The sequence below is a fragment of the Dromiciops gliroides genome, chromosome 4 (genome assembly GCF_019393635.1).
Source record: "Dromiciops gliroides isolate mDroGli1 chromosome 4, mDroGli1.pri, whole genome shotgun sequence".
NCBI lineage: Eukaryota > Metazoa > Chordata > Mammalia > Microbiotheria > Microbiotheriidae > Dromiciops > Dromiciops gliroides.
This window is the reverse complement of record NC_057864.1, coordinates 301,032,787-301,053,580: the sequence shown is the minus strand read 5'-3', so window position 1 is coordinate 301,053,580 and position 20,794 is coordinate 301,032,787. Positions and strand designations below refer to the sequence as shown.

Sequence of the window (20,794 nt, the reverse complement as noted above, 5' to 3'; positions counted from 1 at the left end):
ATAGTCTGCTGAAGGCAGTTGAATTGTGTGGATAGGAGGTGAGGCAGCTATACAATTTTCCAGTCCTCCATGGCCATCCCCCCTGTGCGGGTATATAGCTCACATCTGTGGCCTGGGCTTGAAAGGGAAGTGCCCAGAATGTTAAAACCAAAGTAGCTTGAGGAGGTCCTGGTTTATAACTCTTTAAATTCTGATAAAAGGGTGGGGTACTGTACCCCTCGGGATCCACAGCTGTTAGTGACATGACAGGCCAAAGTCCTACTACTAGTTATGGTTCTGCAAAACACTATATAAAGTGCTAAGGAAAATTCAAGAATAAGGCATAGTCGTTACCCTAAAAGTACTTAAAATGCAGTCAACTTTTTTCTTTTTCCTTCAAATATATATACTGGATTTTATAGCTAAAATCCCTACTTATCATTTATATAAAATATAAACTTCAAATGGTCTTGTTTTGTTTTTTGCTTTCTTCTCTTAGTCCATACCAGCTCATCCTTCAGTATGATCAAAACTGTTTTAAGGTTCCCCAAATGTTGTATCATTCACCAAATGCTGAAACTTAAATCATCATATTTTTATAACGATCATTTGCCTACCATTCTGTATCATTCTTTCTCTATAACTGAAGCTAAAGTTGTGCCTCTTCCAAGTAAATGCTCACTTACTCCATTCTTCAAGTGACTACAATTTTACTATCTACTCACTTTTTTAGTTGCTGTATTAGCCCAACTTTGACTTAAAAAAATTATAAGCTCCTTGAAACAGCACTATGCATCCCTTTAATATGTTTTAATGTTATTTTTGTTTGTTTGTTTTTTTGTGAGGCAATTGGGGTTAAGTGACTTGCCCAGGGTCACACAGCTAGTAAGTGTCAAGTGTCTGAGGCTGGATTTGAACTCAGGGACTCCTGAATCCAGGGCCACTGCTCTATCCACTGTGCCACCTAGTTGCCCCAGCTGAGCATATTTTAATGATTTTGTTCGTTTTGTTGCATCCCTTTAATATGAAACTTAAGCTCAACAGTGCATGCTGGTGGTTCCACATTTTCAGTTTTACAAAATTTCATCAATTACTTTTAAAAAAATGAAGTTACTTAGTTTTTAACTGGCATCCAGTTATTTTCAAGTTCATTTAGTATTTCATAAAATATTTAGTTTAGGCAGTTTTGGATTGTAGTGCAGAACCTGAAACACATTTAAATGTAAAATTGTAGTCATGTAATGAAACAGGACAGATTAATTTATGATAATACTCCACTGAAAACTAATGTTTAATGCATCTACTGAACATGGTACAAGACTAAAAACAAAACAAAAACCAGTAAAAAATGAATAGAAGCACTCATGTCCGTGAAAATCAAGGTCTAAAAGTTTTTTTTTTTTTAAATTCAGGAATAGAGAAAAGATACCTAATAATACAAGTACTATAACACCAAATTCTGTTCACAAAATAAAAAAAAAAACATAAAAAGAATGATATATTACAATTTAAGAAAAATGTGGAGAAAATGGGAATTGAAAACAAAAATTGAAAATGAGGAACACAGATTTTAAGTTTGCTGTAGGGTCCATGTTTTTAGCTGACAGATAAAATTTGGCATTCTATATAAAATATTAATCTTAGTATAAAGAAAAACTTTATAAAAATTATACAAATTTAATCATGGTTTTGGGCAATTAGATACAAAAATGAAAAATGCTTGGTTATAAAGAATTTTAAATCATTTTTTTTTCTTTTCCTTTTTCTTAACCTCAAAGTTTAAAAATACCCTGGAAGAAGCATATATAGTTGCAGCTTGGATTTTCTGTTGTATACTTAGGGAACCTGTTAGGTCAGATAACTGCTGATTGTCTATTTGACCTTCCCATTCTTTGGTTTCTTCTTCTTTGATTAATAAAGGTTTTCCAAGTGATTGACCAACAAGCTGACATACTTCTTGAGCTTTTCGCCATGCATTGCCAACAGCACAGAGACAGACTTGACGTCTTGGGAATAAAAAACATAATAATATTAAAGACAATTAACAAGCCATAATAACAGAAAATTTTATTTAATAATTTGCTTAACTTACCTAAGATTCTCAATAGCTCCTGGTGTATGGTAAAACTGAGGAGGACTGATGATAACAGAACTATCTAGTTTTTCAACAAGAAGGTTACAAACATCCTGCATTTTTCCAAATTCGGTGAATGTAATGCAGACCTGTAAATGAAAATGATAGTTAAAATTATTTTATTGTCAACTGCATTGTTTCAGATTCCTCTGAGTGTACAGAGGAAAAATAAAGCACCAAGACAATAGTCTGGAGTAGGAAATAGTACAAAAGAAAAGCATAGGGGCAGCTAGGTGGCGCAGTGGATAGAGCACTGGCCCTGGAGTCAGGAGTACCTGAGTTCAAATCCGGCCTCAGACATTTAACACTTACTAGCTGTGTGACCCTGGGCAAGTCACTTAACTCCCATTGCCCCCCCCCCCAAATGCTATCAGTTTCTTATGTTGGGCAAGTCACAACCCCAATTGCCTCACTAAAAAAAAAAAAGCATAATCTGAGAAATTATAATTTCGTAGTCAATTTGCATTTATTAAGCATTTATATGCCAGGCACTGTCCTAAGTGCTAGGGATACAAAGAAAGGTAAAAATCAGTCCATTCTCTCAATGAGTTCAGTCTAATCTAAGATAACATTCACAAAAACAACAACGTACAACAAAGATACATGAATTGGGGGCAGTCTCAGTGGTTAGGTACTAAGCAGTACTGTCTACCCTTTTAATATGAACCAGAAAAGGTTCATAACAGGTGTGATTTGAAGAAAGCCAGGGCAGCAAGGTAGTGATTAGGAGGGAGAGCATTCTGGCTAGCAGGGAAGCCAGAGAAAATACTAAGTCAGGAGAAGGAGCACTTTGTTTTAGAAATAGCAAGGAGGCCAGTATCATAGAACAGCAGAAAAAGGTTAAGGTGTAGGAAGATTAGCAAAATTGTAGGGGGCAGGTCATGAGTGGCTTTGAACAACAAATAGAAGATTTTATATTTGATCCTGGTGATGACAGGGAGCCACTGGAAGGGGTGTGTGTGTGTGTGTGTGTGTGTGTGTGTTTGTGAGAGAGAGAGAGAGAGAGAGAGAGAGAGAGAGAGAGAGAGAGAGAGAGAGAGAGAGAGAGAGAGAGAGAGGTTAGAACTGAAATTTATGAAGATCCCCTTGAAAGCCGAGTGGAGGATGGATTGGAGTTGGGAGAGACTTGTGACAGGAAGGCCAACCCTCAGGTTCTTGTAAGAGTTCAAGCATGAGGCAAGGAGGGCTTGAACAAGGGTGGTGGCAGTGTCATAAAAAAGAACAGACTGGAGGTACAATGAAGGAAAAACAAGAAGACTTGACAAATGATTGGATATGGGGGTCGGGGATAAATGAAAGTGACGAGCTGAGGATGGCACCCATGTTGTGAGTCTTGGTGACTGGGAGAATAATGTCTTGTGACAGTAATAGGGATGTACAGAAGGTAGGGAAGGTTTTAGGGGGAATGTGGAGTTAAATTTTGGACTTGGTGAGTGTTTAAGTTGTTTATGGGGCATCCAGTTTGAACATTTTTAAAAAAATAAAAGTATTTTATTATTTTCCAGTTACATGTAAGGATAGTTTTCAACATTTGTTTTCATAGGATTTCTATTTCCAAATTTTTCTCCTACCCTCCCTTGCCTCCCCAATTCCCAAGACAGAAAGCAATCTGATATAGTTTATATATGTACAATCACATTAAACAAATTTCTGCATTAGTCATATTGTGAAAGAAGAATCAGAGCACAAGGGAAAAACTTCAAAAAAGAAGGGGAAAAAAACCGGCCCAAAAGTAGAAACAGTATGGTTCAATCTGCATTCATAATCCACAGTTCTTTTTTTTTGGATGTTGAGAACACTTTCTATCATGAGTTCTTTGAAATTGTTTTGGATCACTGCACTGCTGAGAAGAGCCAAGTCTATCACCACTGTTCATCACACAATGTTGCTGTAACTGTGTACAATGTTCTCCTGGTACTGCTCCTCTCAGTAAGCATCAGTACGTGTAAGTCCTTCTAGGTTTCTCTGAACTCCTCCTGATCATTGTTTCTTATAGCACAATAGTGTTCCATTACATTCACATACCACAACTTGTTTAGCCATTTTCCAATTGATAGGCATTCTCTCGATTTCCAATTCTTTGCCACCACAAAGAGAGCTGCTATAAATATTTTTGTACATGTGGGTCTTTTTCCCTCCTCTATAATCTCTTTGGGATACAGACCTAGGAGTGGTACCACTGGGTCAAAGAGTATAAACATTCCCATAGCCCTTTGGGCATAGTTCCAAATTGCTCTCCAGAATGGCTGGGTCAGTTCACAGCCTCACCAACAATTCATTAGTGTTCCAATTTTTCCACAGCTCCAACATTTATTATTTTCCGTTTTTTGTCATATTAGCCAATCTGATAGGTATGAGGTGGTACTTCAGAGTTGTTTTAATTTGTATTTCTCTAATCAATAGTTATTTAGAGCAGTTTTTCATGTGGCAATAGATAGCTTTGATTTCTTCATCAGAAAACTGCTTGTTCATATCCTTTGACCATTTCTCAATTGGGAAATGACTTACATTCTTATAATTTTGATTTAGTTCCCTATATATTTTAGAAATGGGGCCTTTATCAGAAATACTGGCTGTAAAAATTGTTTCCCAGCTTTCTGCCTCCTTTCTAATTTTGGCTGCATTGCTTCTGTTTGTACAAAACCTTTTTAATTTAATGTAATCAAAGTCATTCATCTTGCATTTCATAATATTCTCTATCTCTTGTTTGGACATAAATTGTTTTCCTCTCCATAGATCTGAGAGGTAAACTATTCCTTCCTCTCTTAATTTATCTATGGTATCACCCTTAATGCCTAAATCTTGTACTCATTTTGACTTTATTTTGGTATATGGTGTAAGATATTAGTCTATGCCTAGTTTCTGCTATACTATCTTCTAGTTTTCCTAGCAGTTTTTGTCAAATACTGAGTTCCTATGCCAGAAGCTGAAATCTTTTGGTTTATCAAACAGTAGTTTACTATAGCCATTTACTACTGTGTCTCCTGTGGCTAACCTATTCCACTGATCCACCACTCTATTTTTTAGCCAGTACCAAATAGTTTTGATGACTGCAGCTTTATAGTATAGCTTCAGATTTGGTATGGCTAACCTACTTTTCTGTGCATTTTTTTTTCATTAGTTCCCTTGATATTTTTGACTTTTTCTTCTTCCAGATGAATTTTGTTATTATTTTTTCTAACTCTGTAAAATAATTTTTAGGTAGTCTGATTGGGATAGCACTGAATAAGTATATTAATTTAGGTAGAATTGTCATTTTTATTATATTAGCTCAGCCTATCCATGAGCAATTGACATTTTTCCAATTATATAGATCTGATTTTATTTGTGTTAAAAGTGTTTTGCAATTGTGTTCAAAGAGTTCCTGGGTTTGTCTTGGCAGGTATTTTATATTATCTACCATTAGTTTATTTTAAAAAAATTGTTTAGAATTTTATTTTCCAAATTATATGTAAAAACAAATTTTGACATCAATTTTTTAAGACACTGTGTTCTCTTCTTCCCTCCCTTTCCACCCCCCACCCCCAAGAACTCAAGCAATTCAATACAAGTTATAGATGAGTGGTCATGGAAAACATCTCCACATTAGCTAGGTTGTGAGAGAAAACAGATAAAAACAAAACTTCAGATTAAGGAACTGTTAAAAACATTATGCTTCAATCTGTTTTCAGATACCATCAGTTCTTTCTCTGTAGATGGATTGCAATTTTCATAAGTCCTTCTGAGTTATACTGGATCACTGCATTGCTGAAAATAAGCATGTGCTTCCCAGCAGATCATCTGACATTATTGCTATTCTTTTGTATACAGTACATTTCACTCTGCTTCAGTTCATGTAGGTCTTTCCAGGTTTTTCTGATAGCATCCTGTTCATTGTAACTTTTATATAGTACCTTAAACTTGATAAAGTTTTTTTTCCACAATAGCCCAGTAAGTACCATATATTTTGCCATTATAATCAATCATCATAACTGTTCCCCTCTATCCTATTCCCTTCCCATGATATTTAACTTCTTTTACCTTATTCCTCCTCAAGTGTTTTGCTTCTGACTGTCCCCTCCCTGGCTCTGCCCTCCCTTCTGTCACCCTTTCCTCCCTATCCTCTTCCCCTCCTACTTTCCTATAGGGTTAGATAGATTATTCCACCCTATTGGGTGTGTATGTTATTCCCTTCTTGAGCCAACTCTGATGAGATTAAAGTCTTTGAGCTAATTTTGTGTTCAAAATTTTCTTCCTCCCTCCCTCCCTCCTCAACCCTGCCTATGAAATCAAGCAATTCAACATGTCATTCATGTGCAGTTATGCAAAACATTTTCACCTTTCTTGAAAGTGTTTTGGTTTTTACTTCTCCCTCCCTGAACCTGCCCTTCCTTCCTTCCCCCCACTCTTATTTTCTTCCCCTCCCACTTTCCCTCAGGGCAAAATATATTACTATACCCACTTGAGTATGTGTGCTATTCCCTCTTTGAGCCAATTCTGATGATAGTAAGGTTCACTCACTTCCCTACTCCTTCTCCCTCTTCCCTTCCCCATCATATGCTTTTTCTTATTTCTTTTATGTGAGCTACTTTTCTCCGGTCTAACTCTCCCTTTTCCTTTCTTCCAGTGCATTTCTCTTACCCCTTAACTTTATTTTAAAGATGTTATCATGGGTTAGCTATGTGGCACAGTGGACAAAGCACCAGCCCTGGACCCAGGAGGCCCTGAGCCCAAATCTGGCCCCAGATATAAGCCACCCCACCCTGTCTGCCCCACAATAAACAAGGATAAAAAAAAATAAATGCTTTACAGATATCACGCCTTCATATTCAGTTCAGACCTGTGTCCTTTAAGTGTATTCCTTTCAGCTGCCCTAATACTGAGAAAGTTCTTATGAGTTCAAAGTATTATTGTTCCATGTAGGAATATAAACAGTTTAATCTTTTAATATCCCTCATGATTTCTTTGTCCTGTTTACATTTTTATGCTTCTCTAGGGACTTATATTTGAAAGTCAAATTTTCTATTCATTTCAGGTCTTTTCATCACAAATGCCTGAAAATCCTCTTTTTCATTGAAGTTCCATTTTTCCCCCCTGAAAGATTATATTCACTTTTGCTGGGTAGGTGATTCTTGGCTGCAGTCCCAGTTTTTTTGCCCTCTGGAGTATCATATTCAATGCTCTCTCTGGTCCTTTAATGTAGATGCTGCTAGATCTTGTTTTATCCTTATTGTAGCTCCACAGTATTTGAATTCCTTTTTCTAGCTGCTTGCAATATTTTCTCCTTGACCTGGGAACTCTGGAATTTGGCTATAATATTCCTGGAGGTTTTCCTTTTGGGATCTCTTCCAGGAGGTGATGGGTGGATTCTTTCAATTTCCATTTTACCTTCTGCTTCTAGAACATCAGGGCAATTTTCCCTGACAATTTCTTGAAAGATGATCTAAACTCTTATTTTGGTCATGGTTTTCAGGTAGTCCAATGATTTTCAGATTATCTCTCCTAGATCTATTTTCCAGGTCAGCTGTTTTTCCAAGGAGATATTCCATATTGCCCTCTCTTTTTTTATTCATTTGGATTTGCTTTATAGGAAAGTAGGAGGGGAAGAGGATAAGGAGGAAAGGGTGAAAGAAGGCAGGGCAGAGCCAGGGAGGGGACAGTCAGAAGCAAAACACTTTTGAGGAGGAATAAGGTAAAAGAAGTTAAATATCATGGGAAGGGAACAGTTATGATGATTTGGATTTGCTTTTATTCATTTGGTTTCTCATAAAGTTACTAGCTTCCATTTGTTCAATCCTAATTTTTGGACAATTATTTTCTTCTGAGAGCTTTTGTATCTCCTTTTCCATTTGGCTTTTCAAGCTGTTGACTTTTTTCTCATGACTCTCCTGCATCACTCTCATTTCTCTTTCCATTCTTTCTTCCACCTCTCTAAATCTTCCTTCTATCTTTCCTACTTTCTCTTCAAAGTTCATTTTGAGGGGCAGCTAGGTGGTGCAGTGGATAGAGCACCGGCCCTGGAGTCAGGAGTACCTAAGTTCAAATCCAGCCTCAGACACTTGGCACTTACTAGCTGTGTGACCTTGAGCAAGTCACTTAACGTCAATTGCCTCACCCCCCCAAAAAAAATGATCACAAAGTTCCTTTTGAGTGCTTCCATGGCCCAAGACCAATTCATATTTTTTTTAGAAGCTTTGGATGTAGGGGCCCTGAGGTTGTTATCCTCTTCTGAGGGTGCACCTCGATCTTCCTTGTTGCTGAAGAAACCTTCTATAGTTCTCAACTTTCTTTACTTGCTCATCATGCTGTCTTTTACTTGACTTTTAACTCCCTCTTACAGTGGGAACCTACTTCCAAGCTATACTGTCCTAAGCTTCAGAGGGTCCCAAGTGTTTTGGTTTGAGGGAGGGAAGGTTTTTTCTCTCAACTGGCCTATTCTCTGGTCTGAAGATAACCTCAAGACAACTTGCTAATTAACTAGCCATCAGAACTTTTTGGCTGTGGTTGTCCTTAGCTCCGATGAGCCTGGGCCCCTCTCCCACCTGGGCCTCCTGTTGCTCAAGATTTCTTCCTGGTTCTCCATGGGGGTGGGATAGTCAAATTCCTCCTTAGGTCCTGCAGACACCCCTGTATTCTCTTTCCTCCCCCCCCCAAACCCCAGCGAGCTGTTCAGCCCTCTCACCTGACCATAAGCTTTGTTCTAGAAGATGCTGGTGCTGCAGCAGTTTCAGAGGCTCAGGGGTAAGTTTCTCTGGTGTAGCTGCCTGGGGACTGTGTCAGTGCAATCACAAGGTTGGACTCTGCTAGCAGCCCAGCACATCATTTCCTGTCTTTGGTTGGAAAATAATCTCAGCCCATCTTTTTGTGGGTTTTGGTGCTCCAGGGGTTGTTTTATTGTTGTTTTGGGGTAATGCCGTCAGGAGCTCTGTCCATTTAATGTCTTTCCTCTGTCATTTATGTGGGTTTTTTTATATCCTGCAACTTTGCTAAAGTTGTTAATTGTTTCAAGTAGTTTTTTAGGATTCTCTAAGTAAACCATCATGTCATCTGCAAAGAGTGAGTTCTGTTTCTTCTTTGACTATTCTAATTCCTTTAATTCCCTTTTTTTCTCTTATTACTAGAGCTAACATTTCTGGTACAATCTTAAATAATAGAGGTGATAACTGTTTTAATTATTGCTTCATTGGTGGTGAATTCACCCCTTTCATTTTTGATACTGGTGATTTGGTTTTCTTCTTTCTTTTATTAAATCAAATCAACCAAAGTTTTATCTATTTTATTGTTTTTTTCATAAAACCAGCTCTTAGTTTGATTAATTCTATAGCTTTTGTGCTTTCAATTTTATTAATTTCTTCTTTGATTTTCACAATTTCTAATTTAGTATTGGGGATTTTTAATTTGTTCTTTTTCTAGCTTTTTTAGTTGTATGCTCAATTCATTGAGCTCCTCTTTCCTTTTTTTATTCAGGTAAGTATTTATTAGAGATATAAGATTTTCCCTAAGCACTGCTTTGGCTGCATCCCATAGGTTTTGGTATGTTGTCTTATTATTGTTATTCTTGTGGATAAAGCTATTCATTGTTTCTATGATTTATTGTTTGACCCCCTCATTCTTTACAATGAAATTATTTAGTTTCCAATTAATTTTCAGTCTACCTTTCCATGGCTCTTTATTACATGCAATTTTTATTGCATCATGATCTGAAGAAGGATGCATTTACTATATCTGACTTTCTACATTTGATTATGAGGTTTTTTTTGCCCTAATAGTAGTAGTAGTAGTAGGCTTCCACCAGTCCCAGATGACCATGGATCAGTGCCTTGAAGAGCCACAGGCCACAGTGTGGCTGTGCAGTCCAATAAGGGGGCTGCAGCTCCTGCTGCAATGAGGACATCAGAAAACTGTGCTCTCTGTTGCCCGTCGGTTCCTGTGTCTCATTCGTTTTTCTTCTTCCTGAGCCTGAAGGCCCATCTCAGCTGCACGCAAGCTACTCCTGAGTATTGAACTCCATTGGCCGCGGTCCTTGGCCATCTCCTCCCAGCTGCCGATGTCTAATCCCTGAGTCCTCAAGTCTCGCTTGCATACATCTCTGTATCGAAGCTGGGGGCATCCAGCAGGTCTTTGGCCTGAGGCCTAATACATGCCCTAATACGTGGCCAATTTTTGAATATGTGCCATGAACCGCTGAGAAAAAGGTATATTCCTTTCTATCCCCATTCAATTTTCTCCAGACAGCTATCATATCTAACTTTTCTAACATTCTATTCACCTCTTTACCTTCTTTCTTATTTATTTTGTGGTTATATTTATCTAATTCTGAGAGGGAAGATTCAGATCCCCCACTAGTATAGTTGTGCTGTCTATTTCCTGTTGTAGCTCATTTAACTTCTCTTAGAATCTGGATGCTATGCCACTTGGTGCATACATGTTTAGTATTGTTATTACTTCATTATCTAGAGTACCTTTTAGCAAGATGTAGTTTCCTTCCTTATCTCTTTTAATTAGATCTTTTTTTTGCCTTTGCTTTGTCTGAGATAAGGATTGCTACCCCTGCTTTTTTGACTTCAGCTGAAGCATAATATATTCTGCTCCAACCTTTTACCTTTACTTTTCGTGTATCTCTCTGCTTGAAATGTGTTTCTTGTAAACAACATATTGTAGGATTCTGGTTTTTAATTCACTCTGCTATTTTCTTCTGTTTTATGGCAGAGTTCATCCCATTCACATTCACAGTTATTATTACTGTCTATTTCCCACCATCCTATTAACCTCCTTTGTACTTTTCCCCCCTTCTTTCACCCTATTCCTCCTCACCAGCATTTTGCTTCTGACCCCTGCCTTCCCCAATCTGCCCTTCCTTTTATCATCCCCCTCCCTTTTCTTGACCTTTTCCTCCACTGCTTCTGCCCTCCCTTCTATCAGTGTCCCCCCTACCTTTCCCCCTTTTATCCTTTTACTTCTCTAAAGAATAAGCTAAATTTCTTTATCTAAATGAACGTATATGTTATTCCCTCTTTGAACCAAATCTGAGTAAGGTTGAAACAATGCTCATCCCTCCCTTCTTTCCCTCTATTGTAATAAGTTTTTTGTGCCTCTTCATATGATGTAATTAACTGCATTCCACCTCCCCTTTCCTCTTTTCCCCATATACTTTTTTTCACCCTTTAATTTTCTTTATATCATCACATCAAAGACAATTTATATTTATACCCTCTATGTATTGTAGGGACCAATTTTTAATTGGGGAGTGTTAGCTAGGTGGCTCACCACAATATTGGTGCAAGAAAGAAGACAGCCTTCCTCAAAACAGAGCAGGATTTATTTAACAAGAACGAACTTAAATAAAACACAAACAGGATCAGTAGGATTAAGGGAAAGGAAATAAAATGGGGAAAGTGAAATTATACAACCTGAACACCAACGTCCAGGAATCAGCTGAGAACACATAGCAGCGTCCTGTTGCTTTCCAGCTTCAAGCTAGAATGGCGAAAATCCTCCCTTCTTCCCAGCAGACTCCAGGCTGACCACACACAGCCCCCAGCCAATTGGCTGGCCACTCTGACAGTCACATGACTGCCCTTGCTGGGCTTCCAATCATTATAATTTTGCCAGGCCCATGTAGGCATCGGCGAGTGGTGATGACGTGAGGTGCCAGTGCCATGGTGATGGCAACCAGTGGGTGGAGCACCATGTGGTTTGTGGAGCCCCAAACCAATGTGTTTGCCGAAATTTTTTTTTTTTAAATTCTAGCCAAAAGATAGGGTCATAAAAACCTCAAATAAGAACTAATTCTTTACAGTATACTCCTTCTGTCTGCCCAAATAGAGATACAGTTCTCAAGAGTTATAAGTATGATCTTCCCATGTAGGGAAGTTTAACCTTGTTGAATAATTCTCCCCCTGCCCTCCCGTTTTACCTTTTTATACTTCTCTTAAGTCTTGTATGTTAAGAGCGAATTTTCTATTCAGTTCTGGTCTTTTCATCAGGAAACCTTGAAAGACCCCTATTTCATTGAATGTCCATCTCTTCCCCTGAAAGAGAATGCTCAGTTTTGCTGGGTAGTTGATTCTTGGTTGCAATCCAAGCTCCTTTGCCTTCTGGAATATCATATTCCAAGCCTTGTGATCCTTTAATTTTGAAGCTTCCAGTTCCTGTTCAATCCTGACTGTGGCTCCATGATATTTAAATTGCTTCTTTCTGGCTGTTTGGAGTATTTTCTCCTTTACCTGCTAATTCTGTAATTTGTCTACAATATTCCTTGGAGTTTTCCTTTTGGGGGGTCTGTTTCAGGAGGCGATCAATGGATTCTTTCAATGATGATTTTATCCTCTGATTCTATAACATCAGGGCCGTTCTCCTTGATAATTTCTTGGAATATGGTGTCTAGACTCTTTCTGATCATTGCTTTCAGGTAGTCCAGTAATTTTCAAATTATCTCTCCTGGGTCTATATTCCTGGTCAGTTGTCTTTCCAATGAGGTATTTCACATTTTCTTCTATTTTTTCATTCTTTTGATTCTGTTTGACTGATTCCTGGTATCTCATGGAGTCATTAGATTCCATCTGTTCAACTCAAATTTTTAAGGCATTCTTTTCTTCAGTCAATCTTTGTGCTTCTTTTTCCATGCTGTTGATTCTTTTTTTCATAATTTGCTTGTGTTGCTTTCATTTCTCTCCCCATTTTTTCTTCTCTCTCAATTGATTTGTTTTGTTTTGTTTTGTTTTGTTTTGTTTTTGTTTTTTGTGGGGCAATGGTCACACAGCTAGTAAGTGTCAAGTGTCTGAGGCTGGATTTGAACTCAGGTCCTCCTGAATCCAGGGCCAGTGCTTTATCCACTGTACCACCTAGCTGCTCCTCTCTCAAATGATTTTTAAAATCCTTTTTGAGCTCTTCCAAGAAGGCTTTTCGGTCTTGAGACCAATTCATCTTCCCTCTTGAAGCTTCACATGTAGGCAATTTGAGAGTATTGTCCTCATCTGAGTTTGTGTTTTGCTCTTCCCTGTCAACACAAAAGCTCTCAATGGTAAGAACCCTTTTCTGTTTCTTACTCACATTGTGGCTTATTTTTTAAAGTTGAGCTCTACTCCTGGGGCACAAGGGTCACTGTTTCAAGCTTCTAGTGTTGGGGGATAGGGGCTGTGTCACTGGCTCTGTGGCTTGTGGATCCCTCACTGCCCTGGGCTTGTTCCCTGTGCTTGCTCCAGGCACTGGGATGGCCAGGCCCAGTCCTGCCTGTCCATGGGTGTCCCTCTAGCTGTCAGCCTGCCCTCTCAGCTGGTGTTGGTGGATCTCATAACTGGCCTGTTATGCTACCACCTTGCTGAGCCAAGATCAAGGGGCCTCAATTGCTTTGCTGTAGTCAAGAGCCTCCTGCTGACTTGCCCAGAAACCCTCTGTGCTGCGCTGCACTCCCCTTTTGCCTGAGTGAGACTGACCTTTCCTAAGGTCTTCTAAGTTATCTCAAGTTGGAAGATTGTGTGTCTCTGTCTTTATGTAGACTCTGTAGTTTCAGAATCCATTTAGAGGCTTGATTTAATGTTCTTTTTGAGGGAGCTGCAGGATAGCTCAGTCAACTTGCTGACTTCTCTCCACCATCTTGGCTCTACCTCATTCATCTTTCTTCTGACTATTATATTCACCTACCTTTAGATACTTTAGATTAGAATTCTCCTATGCCTCATCAGATGCTTTTCTTTTCTTTTTTTGAAATACCTCTTCCATTCTATTTTAAATCTTAAATTTCATTTTATTTGCATGTTAATATCATGTTTCTTCTTATAGAGCAAGTTTTCATTTCTTCAATTGCTTTTAGGATATCTTTTTCTTTTTAGCAATCTCTTCTTCTGTCTTAGGAATAATTTTCCCCTCCCAGTAAATAGCATCTCAGTATGGCAAGGAAACTTATGTATGAGTTGATTCAGTCATAAGCTTTGTAAGTATCCTTATGATTTCTGGGAGACTTGTTGATTTGGATGTACTCAATGACACGACAATCTACATCTAAAATTTTGAGATTATTCACTGAAGTTTTGAGCCCATACAGCAATAATGAGACAATTTGCTGGGCTAATGGCTATGTACAGCCCCACTGTTTAGCTTGGGCATACCTGACAAATCTACCATTTTATTTATAGAAAAGAACATATTGTTCTTTTATGTGATTTCTTTCATGTGCCTTTTCAGATATGCATGCCCTTGCTAGTATGAATAGTTTCAAATGGTATTCCTGAAGTGACCTGGAGGTTTTAATCTCTTGACTTTGCTGATTTTGTGGAATTGTCAAGAACAAGAGAATACCTGGGGTACACAGAAAGAGGATTTTTTTCGTATTTTTTCAAGAAACACTTAATTTTCTCTGACAATTTGATATGTTCCTTTCACCTCTTCTTTTAGTATAGAACCCAACTTGTACTTTGTGTACCACAGCTATTAACTGTATCAAAACCCCTCCCTTCTCAAACTGTACGTCCTCTTTGGGTGTAAAATTCTCCATGCATCCCATAATTGGTATAAGTAAGACACTTTCAATAGTACTTTGTATCTTACTGGGACAACAAGGGCTGTTTTGCCAGAGAACATGGAATTAACTTTATGACCTTAAACCCCAAGCTAAGGACAAATCACAAAATGTTAATCCCTTGCCATTAGACTAGTCATACTATCTAAATACTGTACTTTTTAATTTTATTTTTATGGGTAACTTTTAAAAATGTGGCTCACTTTGGCTCCCTTTATTTCCTCATGACATTTCCTCCTCCTTTCTCCACCCCTCCCCTCATTCTAACATTTAGCTTTTACCTTTAACTTTTCACTGAAACTTTCTTTGGCCACTAGTAATCTGCTGAAACCCAGTGGAATTTTCTCAGTTTTTATATTTCTTACCCTCCCAGAATTGACATTGGCAAGATGTACTTTTCTTTAAAATCTTCTACCTTTAGTAGAATTTAAACTCCTTAAGTGCAGGAAATATATCCCCATCATCTAGTGCAGCATCTGGCACACACCAGGTATTTAATAAATGTTTGTTGCATTAAGTTGGATTCTGTGGAACTGCATTCATGGTTTTTCTCCTTTTCAACTACTCTTTATTTTTCTCTTCATCTATAGATATATTCAAAGTTCCAATACTTTGTGCTCTATATTAATTTCCTTGGAGTAAGCTTACCTTTAATGGTTTTAATGACTAGATGCTGAAAATAGGAATTTTAAACACATATTTTCAACCCTGACTCCTTACCCTGTTTGAAGCTCTCTGCCAACCTCTCCCTATTACTTGCTTGGATATGTAGTTCAACTTGCCTTCTCTAAGAAGTCCTTCTTGACTAACTCCCCCTTCCTCAATTTCTCTAACTCTTCTACTCCTAAAAATATGCATATAATTTGTCTTCCAATTGATTTTGCTGCTTTGAAACATCCTGTATGTGTTTATTTTATGAAGTCAGTAACAGAGCTGGGCACAAAGACTCTTAAATGACTTTAATCAAGTGACTAAGCATGGCTATAGGGAAAATAGAAAAAACCTTCATCATTTTGTTACCACACAGATTGGCTAAGTACTCCTACCCTATTACCTCATTTTGGGAATATACTCATTTCACATTTTCGTAAATTTAAACCTCTCACAAAACCTTCCCTAGAGCCAGGAACATGACAGTGTCCTGGATTTTCAAAGAACTTCTCTGCATACAAAGTAGAATATGTTAAGAAGGCAATAAAGCAATTTAAGAGAATACACACTAATTACTAATAAAGTTGAAAGGAATTTTATCTGTTGTAATAAGAATCATGAGTTAATTCTAGCAGATATCTTATGTAGGGAAAAAATACAATTGTTATCACTAATAAAAATGCTTAAATAAAAATTTCAACTCCCCTCCACCCCAAAAGAATAATATACTAGAAAAAGATTAATGTAAGATTGGATGCTGGACATTTCTTAAAAATAAGATTATTAACAATTACAATTTGGGGGCGGCTAGGTGGCGCAGTGGATAGAGCACCGGCCCTGGAGTCAGGAGTACCTGAGTTCAAATTCGGCCTCAGACACTTAACACTTACTAGCTGTGTGACCCTGGGCAAGTCACTTAACCCCAATTGCCTCACTAAAAAAAAAAAACAAAAAACAATTACAATTTAAAAAAATTCCATAGTCCCACATTTAAGGAATCTTAAAATCTGATGCTATTATCTCCCATTCTGTTGTTACGGAAATTTAAAATTTGCTTTTATTAATTTTTATTATTTGTGGCTCAGGTCCATTTCTCTGCAATGTTTGGTTAACTAAAAGTCTGTTTCTGTTAATATTTATCTCAGTTGACCAAAACCTGACTCATGGAATAATAGTGTTAAGGGAAGACTTTTGACACTCCTGACATAAGATACCAAATGAGAGGAAGAAGGAAATACAGTATCTTTAAAACCTCCCTAAAATATTTTATTTGTAAAAGAATTTTGCTGATGCCAAGTCTTTTTGACATGTAGATCCCTTCTTCTCGATTAGCCCACTGTAACTTCTTTAAAATGTAGTCTTGCAGTTTTATAAGTGTAGAATTTTGCAAAGTAAATTAATTTGTAATCTGACTTAGTTTACCTATAGAGTCTGTTTAACTAGGTTTGTTTTCTTAGGGAATGTATGAGATTATGACTTTGCTTAACTATATTGTTCAAATTTTCTGACATTGAAAGAATCATGAGATTATGAAACTTTTAAAAAATAGTCCAAGAGAATGTATGAGATTGCAAAATGCAAAAGAATTATTTCTCTGTCACTGATGTAATTTTGTTTGTAAGAAGCCTTACTAGAATCCTAATCATTGTTCAAGGGTTATTTTTTTTCTCTCTGAACCTGTGCTTAAGCATAATAAAACCTAGGTTTTTACCTCTATAATTTCTGTGTTGTGGTAGATATATTTTAGCAGCAGTTACCTACCACATGAACTCAAAAAGGAGATTTTTTTTCTCATAATACAACCATCTTCCTTCTCTTCACTATCCCTGATCCCAAAAATATGCCTGAAAGGCTTCTAATTAGAGCAGGTCTTTGATTACCCATGTTGTAATGCCATTATAATATTATAAGAGTATGTATAGCTAAAATGTTATTTAAAATATTTACTATGATTATATCTATGACCAGTTATCTCATTTAGTTAGAGTTTCATGGTGCCAACATAAGTCAAAATCTCAAGTTTAGTCCTGAATGATTGTCACCATATATTGCATGGGACAAGTTGGTTTAGATTATAAGATCAAATTAAATTCTTCTGCAAAGAAATTTAAATATTCAGAGGAAGAGAATAACTGCTAAGCTCTTAAGAGATCTGTATATTTAAACAGTTATAAATGCACACTTAACTGGTTTTGTTAAAAATAACTTAAAAAATATCCTCTATAGGAAAAAAATCTCCTTCCTACTTTGGGCTTTTCTGTAGTGGCAGGCAGTAGTCAGTGGAAATCTCCCTTGACCCTACAGGGAGCTTTTGCTTTAAGGGGCCCAGCTGGCTGGACACCTGGCTTATAAATTGAATTTAACTTGGGAGTCATTAAAAAATCCTAAATGGTCAATTTATATGCTATTATACCTGGTAGCTTTTCTCTATTTTTTACATCAACTACATCCTAGCCCTGGGTCAGCTGTCTTGTAAATATATACTACTCATGGATCACAACAAAATATCTCAAAAAACACTCTTTACTAATGGTGAATCAGCTGTTGTCAGCTAAGAAAATGAAAAGCCATATACCACACAACTCTAAATTGCTTTTTAAAAGCCTTTAACAATCTCATTTAGCTGGAACAGTTTTAAACCATCTAGATGAATGCCTAAACAATCTAAGTCTATCCATTTGAGAGTATGTCCTATTTTTAAGGCTCTCTAGTTATATAAAGCTATCACTAAGATGCATATAGGATCATTATTTTTTAAATATAATCTTAATAAATGAAGGAGGCTGAGCTAGGTGAGAATAAAAACTTTCCATATAATTTGATTCCAAGGTATATTTCTGTTAAAAATAAAAAAACCAAAATCACACTTATACCCCTTACTTTTTCCAAATATACTGAAGTTGCTTTAAACATCTGTGATGTTCTTGGTTCATATGTGAGAAGGCATGTGAAATTCCCAAGGCAGTTTGCAACAAGGAGATTAGTTTCTCCTCTTTAAATTCATCATGAGCCCCAAAGAATTAGTGTATTACTAAAAGATAGTTCATTCCATTAAAACTAGTAGGATCAGGCCCAATGTGAGAAACTGCTTTCTATTTGCATAAAACATCAACCTTTTTCATTAATGATTTTGCCTAAAAATTTTCAGTAATCTGACTTAATGAAGTTGGTGATTAAGAAGAAACCAAAAAGTCTGAAATTAAAAAATCACTCAGAAATCTAACTATTGATTTTTTTAGAGATACACCCCACATATTTTGAATTTGACAACTGTAGTTACCAAAGTCCTAATCAATCTTAAAAACTGTTAAGTGAAAAAAAATTCACTATATTTCTCCCCCACTAACACTGTGGTTAAAGATACAAAAGCTGGGTTTTAATATGGATTCAGCAGCTGCTTAGGTAAGGTTTTTTGCTTTTTCCATTTCCTTTATCAGTATGATTTTTAAAGGCAATGAAAGTGGTTATTTTTGGAATACAAAGAGGTGCCAGCAACAGGGCTACCAATAAACATCATGGGGGGTATGGTGATGCTTCTGCTGTTTTTCTTCAAATTCAGGTACTCTTCTAAAATCAAAGGGAGTATGTAGTTAGGTAATAATATATGTGCTATATCTACAAACATAACGAACATTCATATTTCAAAAAGATCAAAGGCATCCTTTTTGAACTTTCTATGTCAGGGGTTCTTGTCCTTTTTTGTGTTATGGACCCCTTTACCACTTTGGTGAAACCTATGGACCCTTTTTCAGAATAATGTTGTGAGGTACATAAAATACATAGAGAAAAGCAATGATATTGACACAGATATTAAAATGTAAAAAACAAAAAGAAAAAAACCAACAAAACCAAGTTTACAGATCAGTGGCTGAAAACCCTTGTTCTATGCTTTGTACACTGCTGTTTTCCTCCAAATTTAGAGGACCTGGAAGTTAAAAACTTTACAAGGTAGAAATTAATTTAATCATGAACAGATGGGGAAAAAAAGCAATTTCAAAATATAGGCACATAGGCCAATATAAGCTTCTTCATTTCCCCTTCCCCACACCTCAAAAAAAAAAAATCTACATCTTCATTCATTTTATCTTCTTTTAAGTCTTTTGCTTAACTTGCAGAGAATAAGACAGTCCATCTCCCTGCCAAGGCTATCTCCTCCACTTGTTTTCTTGATTTCCTGTCCTCCTCTCCTATCTCTTTTGAAAGCTTGTCCAGTCATTTATTGCCTCTTGCTCCTATTGATACTCTTTACCTATTTCCTACAAACATGCTCAGATCTCTCCTAGCTTTAAAATAAAACAAATTTCCCTTGATCTTCTTATTCTCCCAAGCTACTCTCTGATACTTTTCTCCCATTCATTGCTATACTTCTAGATAAAAATTTCACAATTATCCTCTAATGGCCCTTTTTATTTTTTTTAGGTCTTTCATCCTTTTTAACCTTTTGGTAGAATGTGACCACTTTAGGCAGAATACTAACCACTTGCAAGAAGTCTTGAAGGATGGCTTAAGACTTGACTGGGGAGAGGAGGAAGAAGGTTTTGGGAAATTTTGCCAAGGGAATTTATGCTTTGAGGAGGGAATGAATAAAAGAATGACATGAAGTCCTGGAGGACAGAAAAAGCATGAAGCATAGTGAAAAGACTGGTGTAGTTGGATCAAAATATTCATGTACAGAAGCACTAAGAAAAACTGGAAAGGTACATTTTAGCTATATTATGAAAGAATGGGAATAATAGGCTGAAGAGTTTAAACTTCTTCATGCTGAAAAATTATCAAATGATTCTCCACTGTTTAGTGACATAATGAAGTAAAGTTTAGGGAAGACTGATAAAGTGCCATGTGGAAGAATGGATTGGAGGGAGAAAGATTAGGCAGGAAAACTGATTAGAAAAAACACTGTTGATTTTAATGACAGAAAGTGTGAACAGAAAGGAAGGATCATGAATCTAGAACTGGGAGTGTCCTTGGATGTTAGCCAGTATAACTTCCTAATTTTGCAAATGAGGAAATGGAGGTCTAGAGGAGTTATGAAATTTGCTGAAGGTCACACAGATATTAATAAAAGTAGGTCTTCAGACTCTAAAATACAAGGCTCTTGGTATAGTTCAAATCCTTACTGTTTTGTCATTCAACCTCCTTAGGCTCCAATTTCCTTCTTTGAAAAATGAAAGGACTGGATTAGATGGCATCTGAGGTCTCTTCCAGTTCTAACTCTATGATCTTATGACCTTGCTTCTTCAAAGCACTCATGTAAACCAAGAGATCATTCATAGTCATGAGTACCATGAAGAATCTTTGTGGTTTAAAAAAATATTAAGTGTAGGAACAACATGATATTTGAAATCACCGTCTTAGAATTTGCACTGATTGGGAAAGAATACTCTGATGCAGGGGAAGAGACAGCTCTCACATGAGAATTGTCATCTTAGCCCTCAGTGATTCATATCAGTGTCATGTCTTGCAACTTTTAAGCAATCCATCTGTATTCTGAAAGCTTTGTTTCCCCTCCACCAATTATTTATTGTCTGACCTTG

At 36.9% G+C, this 20,794-nt stretch overlaps 1 protein-coding gene across 1 annotated transcript in view; it reads right to left on the bottom strand.

Moving 5' to 3' along the window:
* Positions 1 to 937: 937 nt before the first annotated feature.
* Positions 938 to 20,794, bottom strand: part of IRAK1BP1 (interleukin 1 receptor associated kinase 1 binding protein 1) — a 38,403-nt gene continuing 18,546 nt past the window's right edge. Inside the window, exons 3-4 of the mRNA XM_044005253.1 lie at positions 2,072 to 2,202; positions 938 to 1,985 (exon numbers count right to left, since the gene is read on the bottom strand). Coding sequence (XP_043861188.1) covers positions 1,721 to 1,985; positions 2,072 to 2,202 — 396 coding nt within the window. The 3' untranslated portion in view covers positions 938 to 1,720. The remainder of the gene's footprint in view (positions 1,986 to 2,071; positions 2,203 to 20,794) is intronic.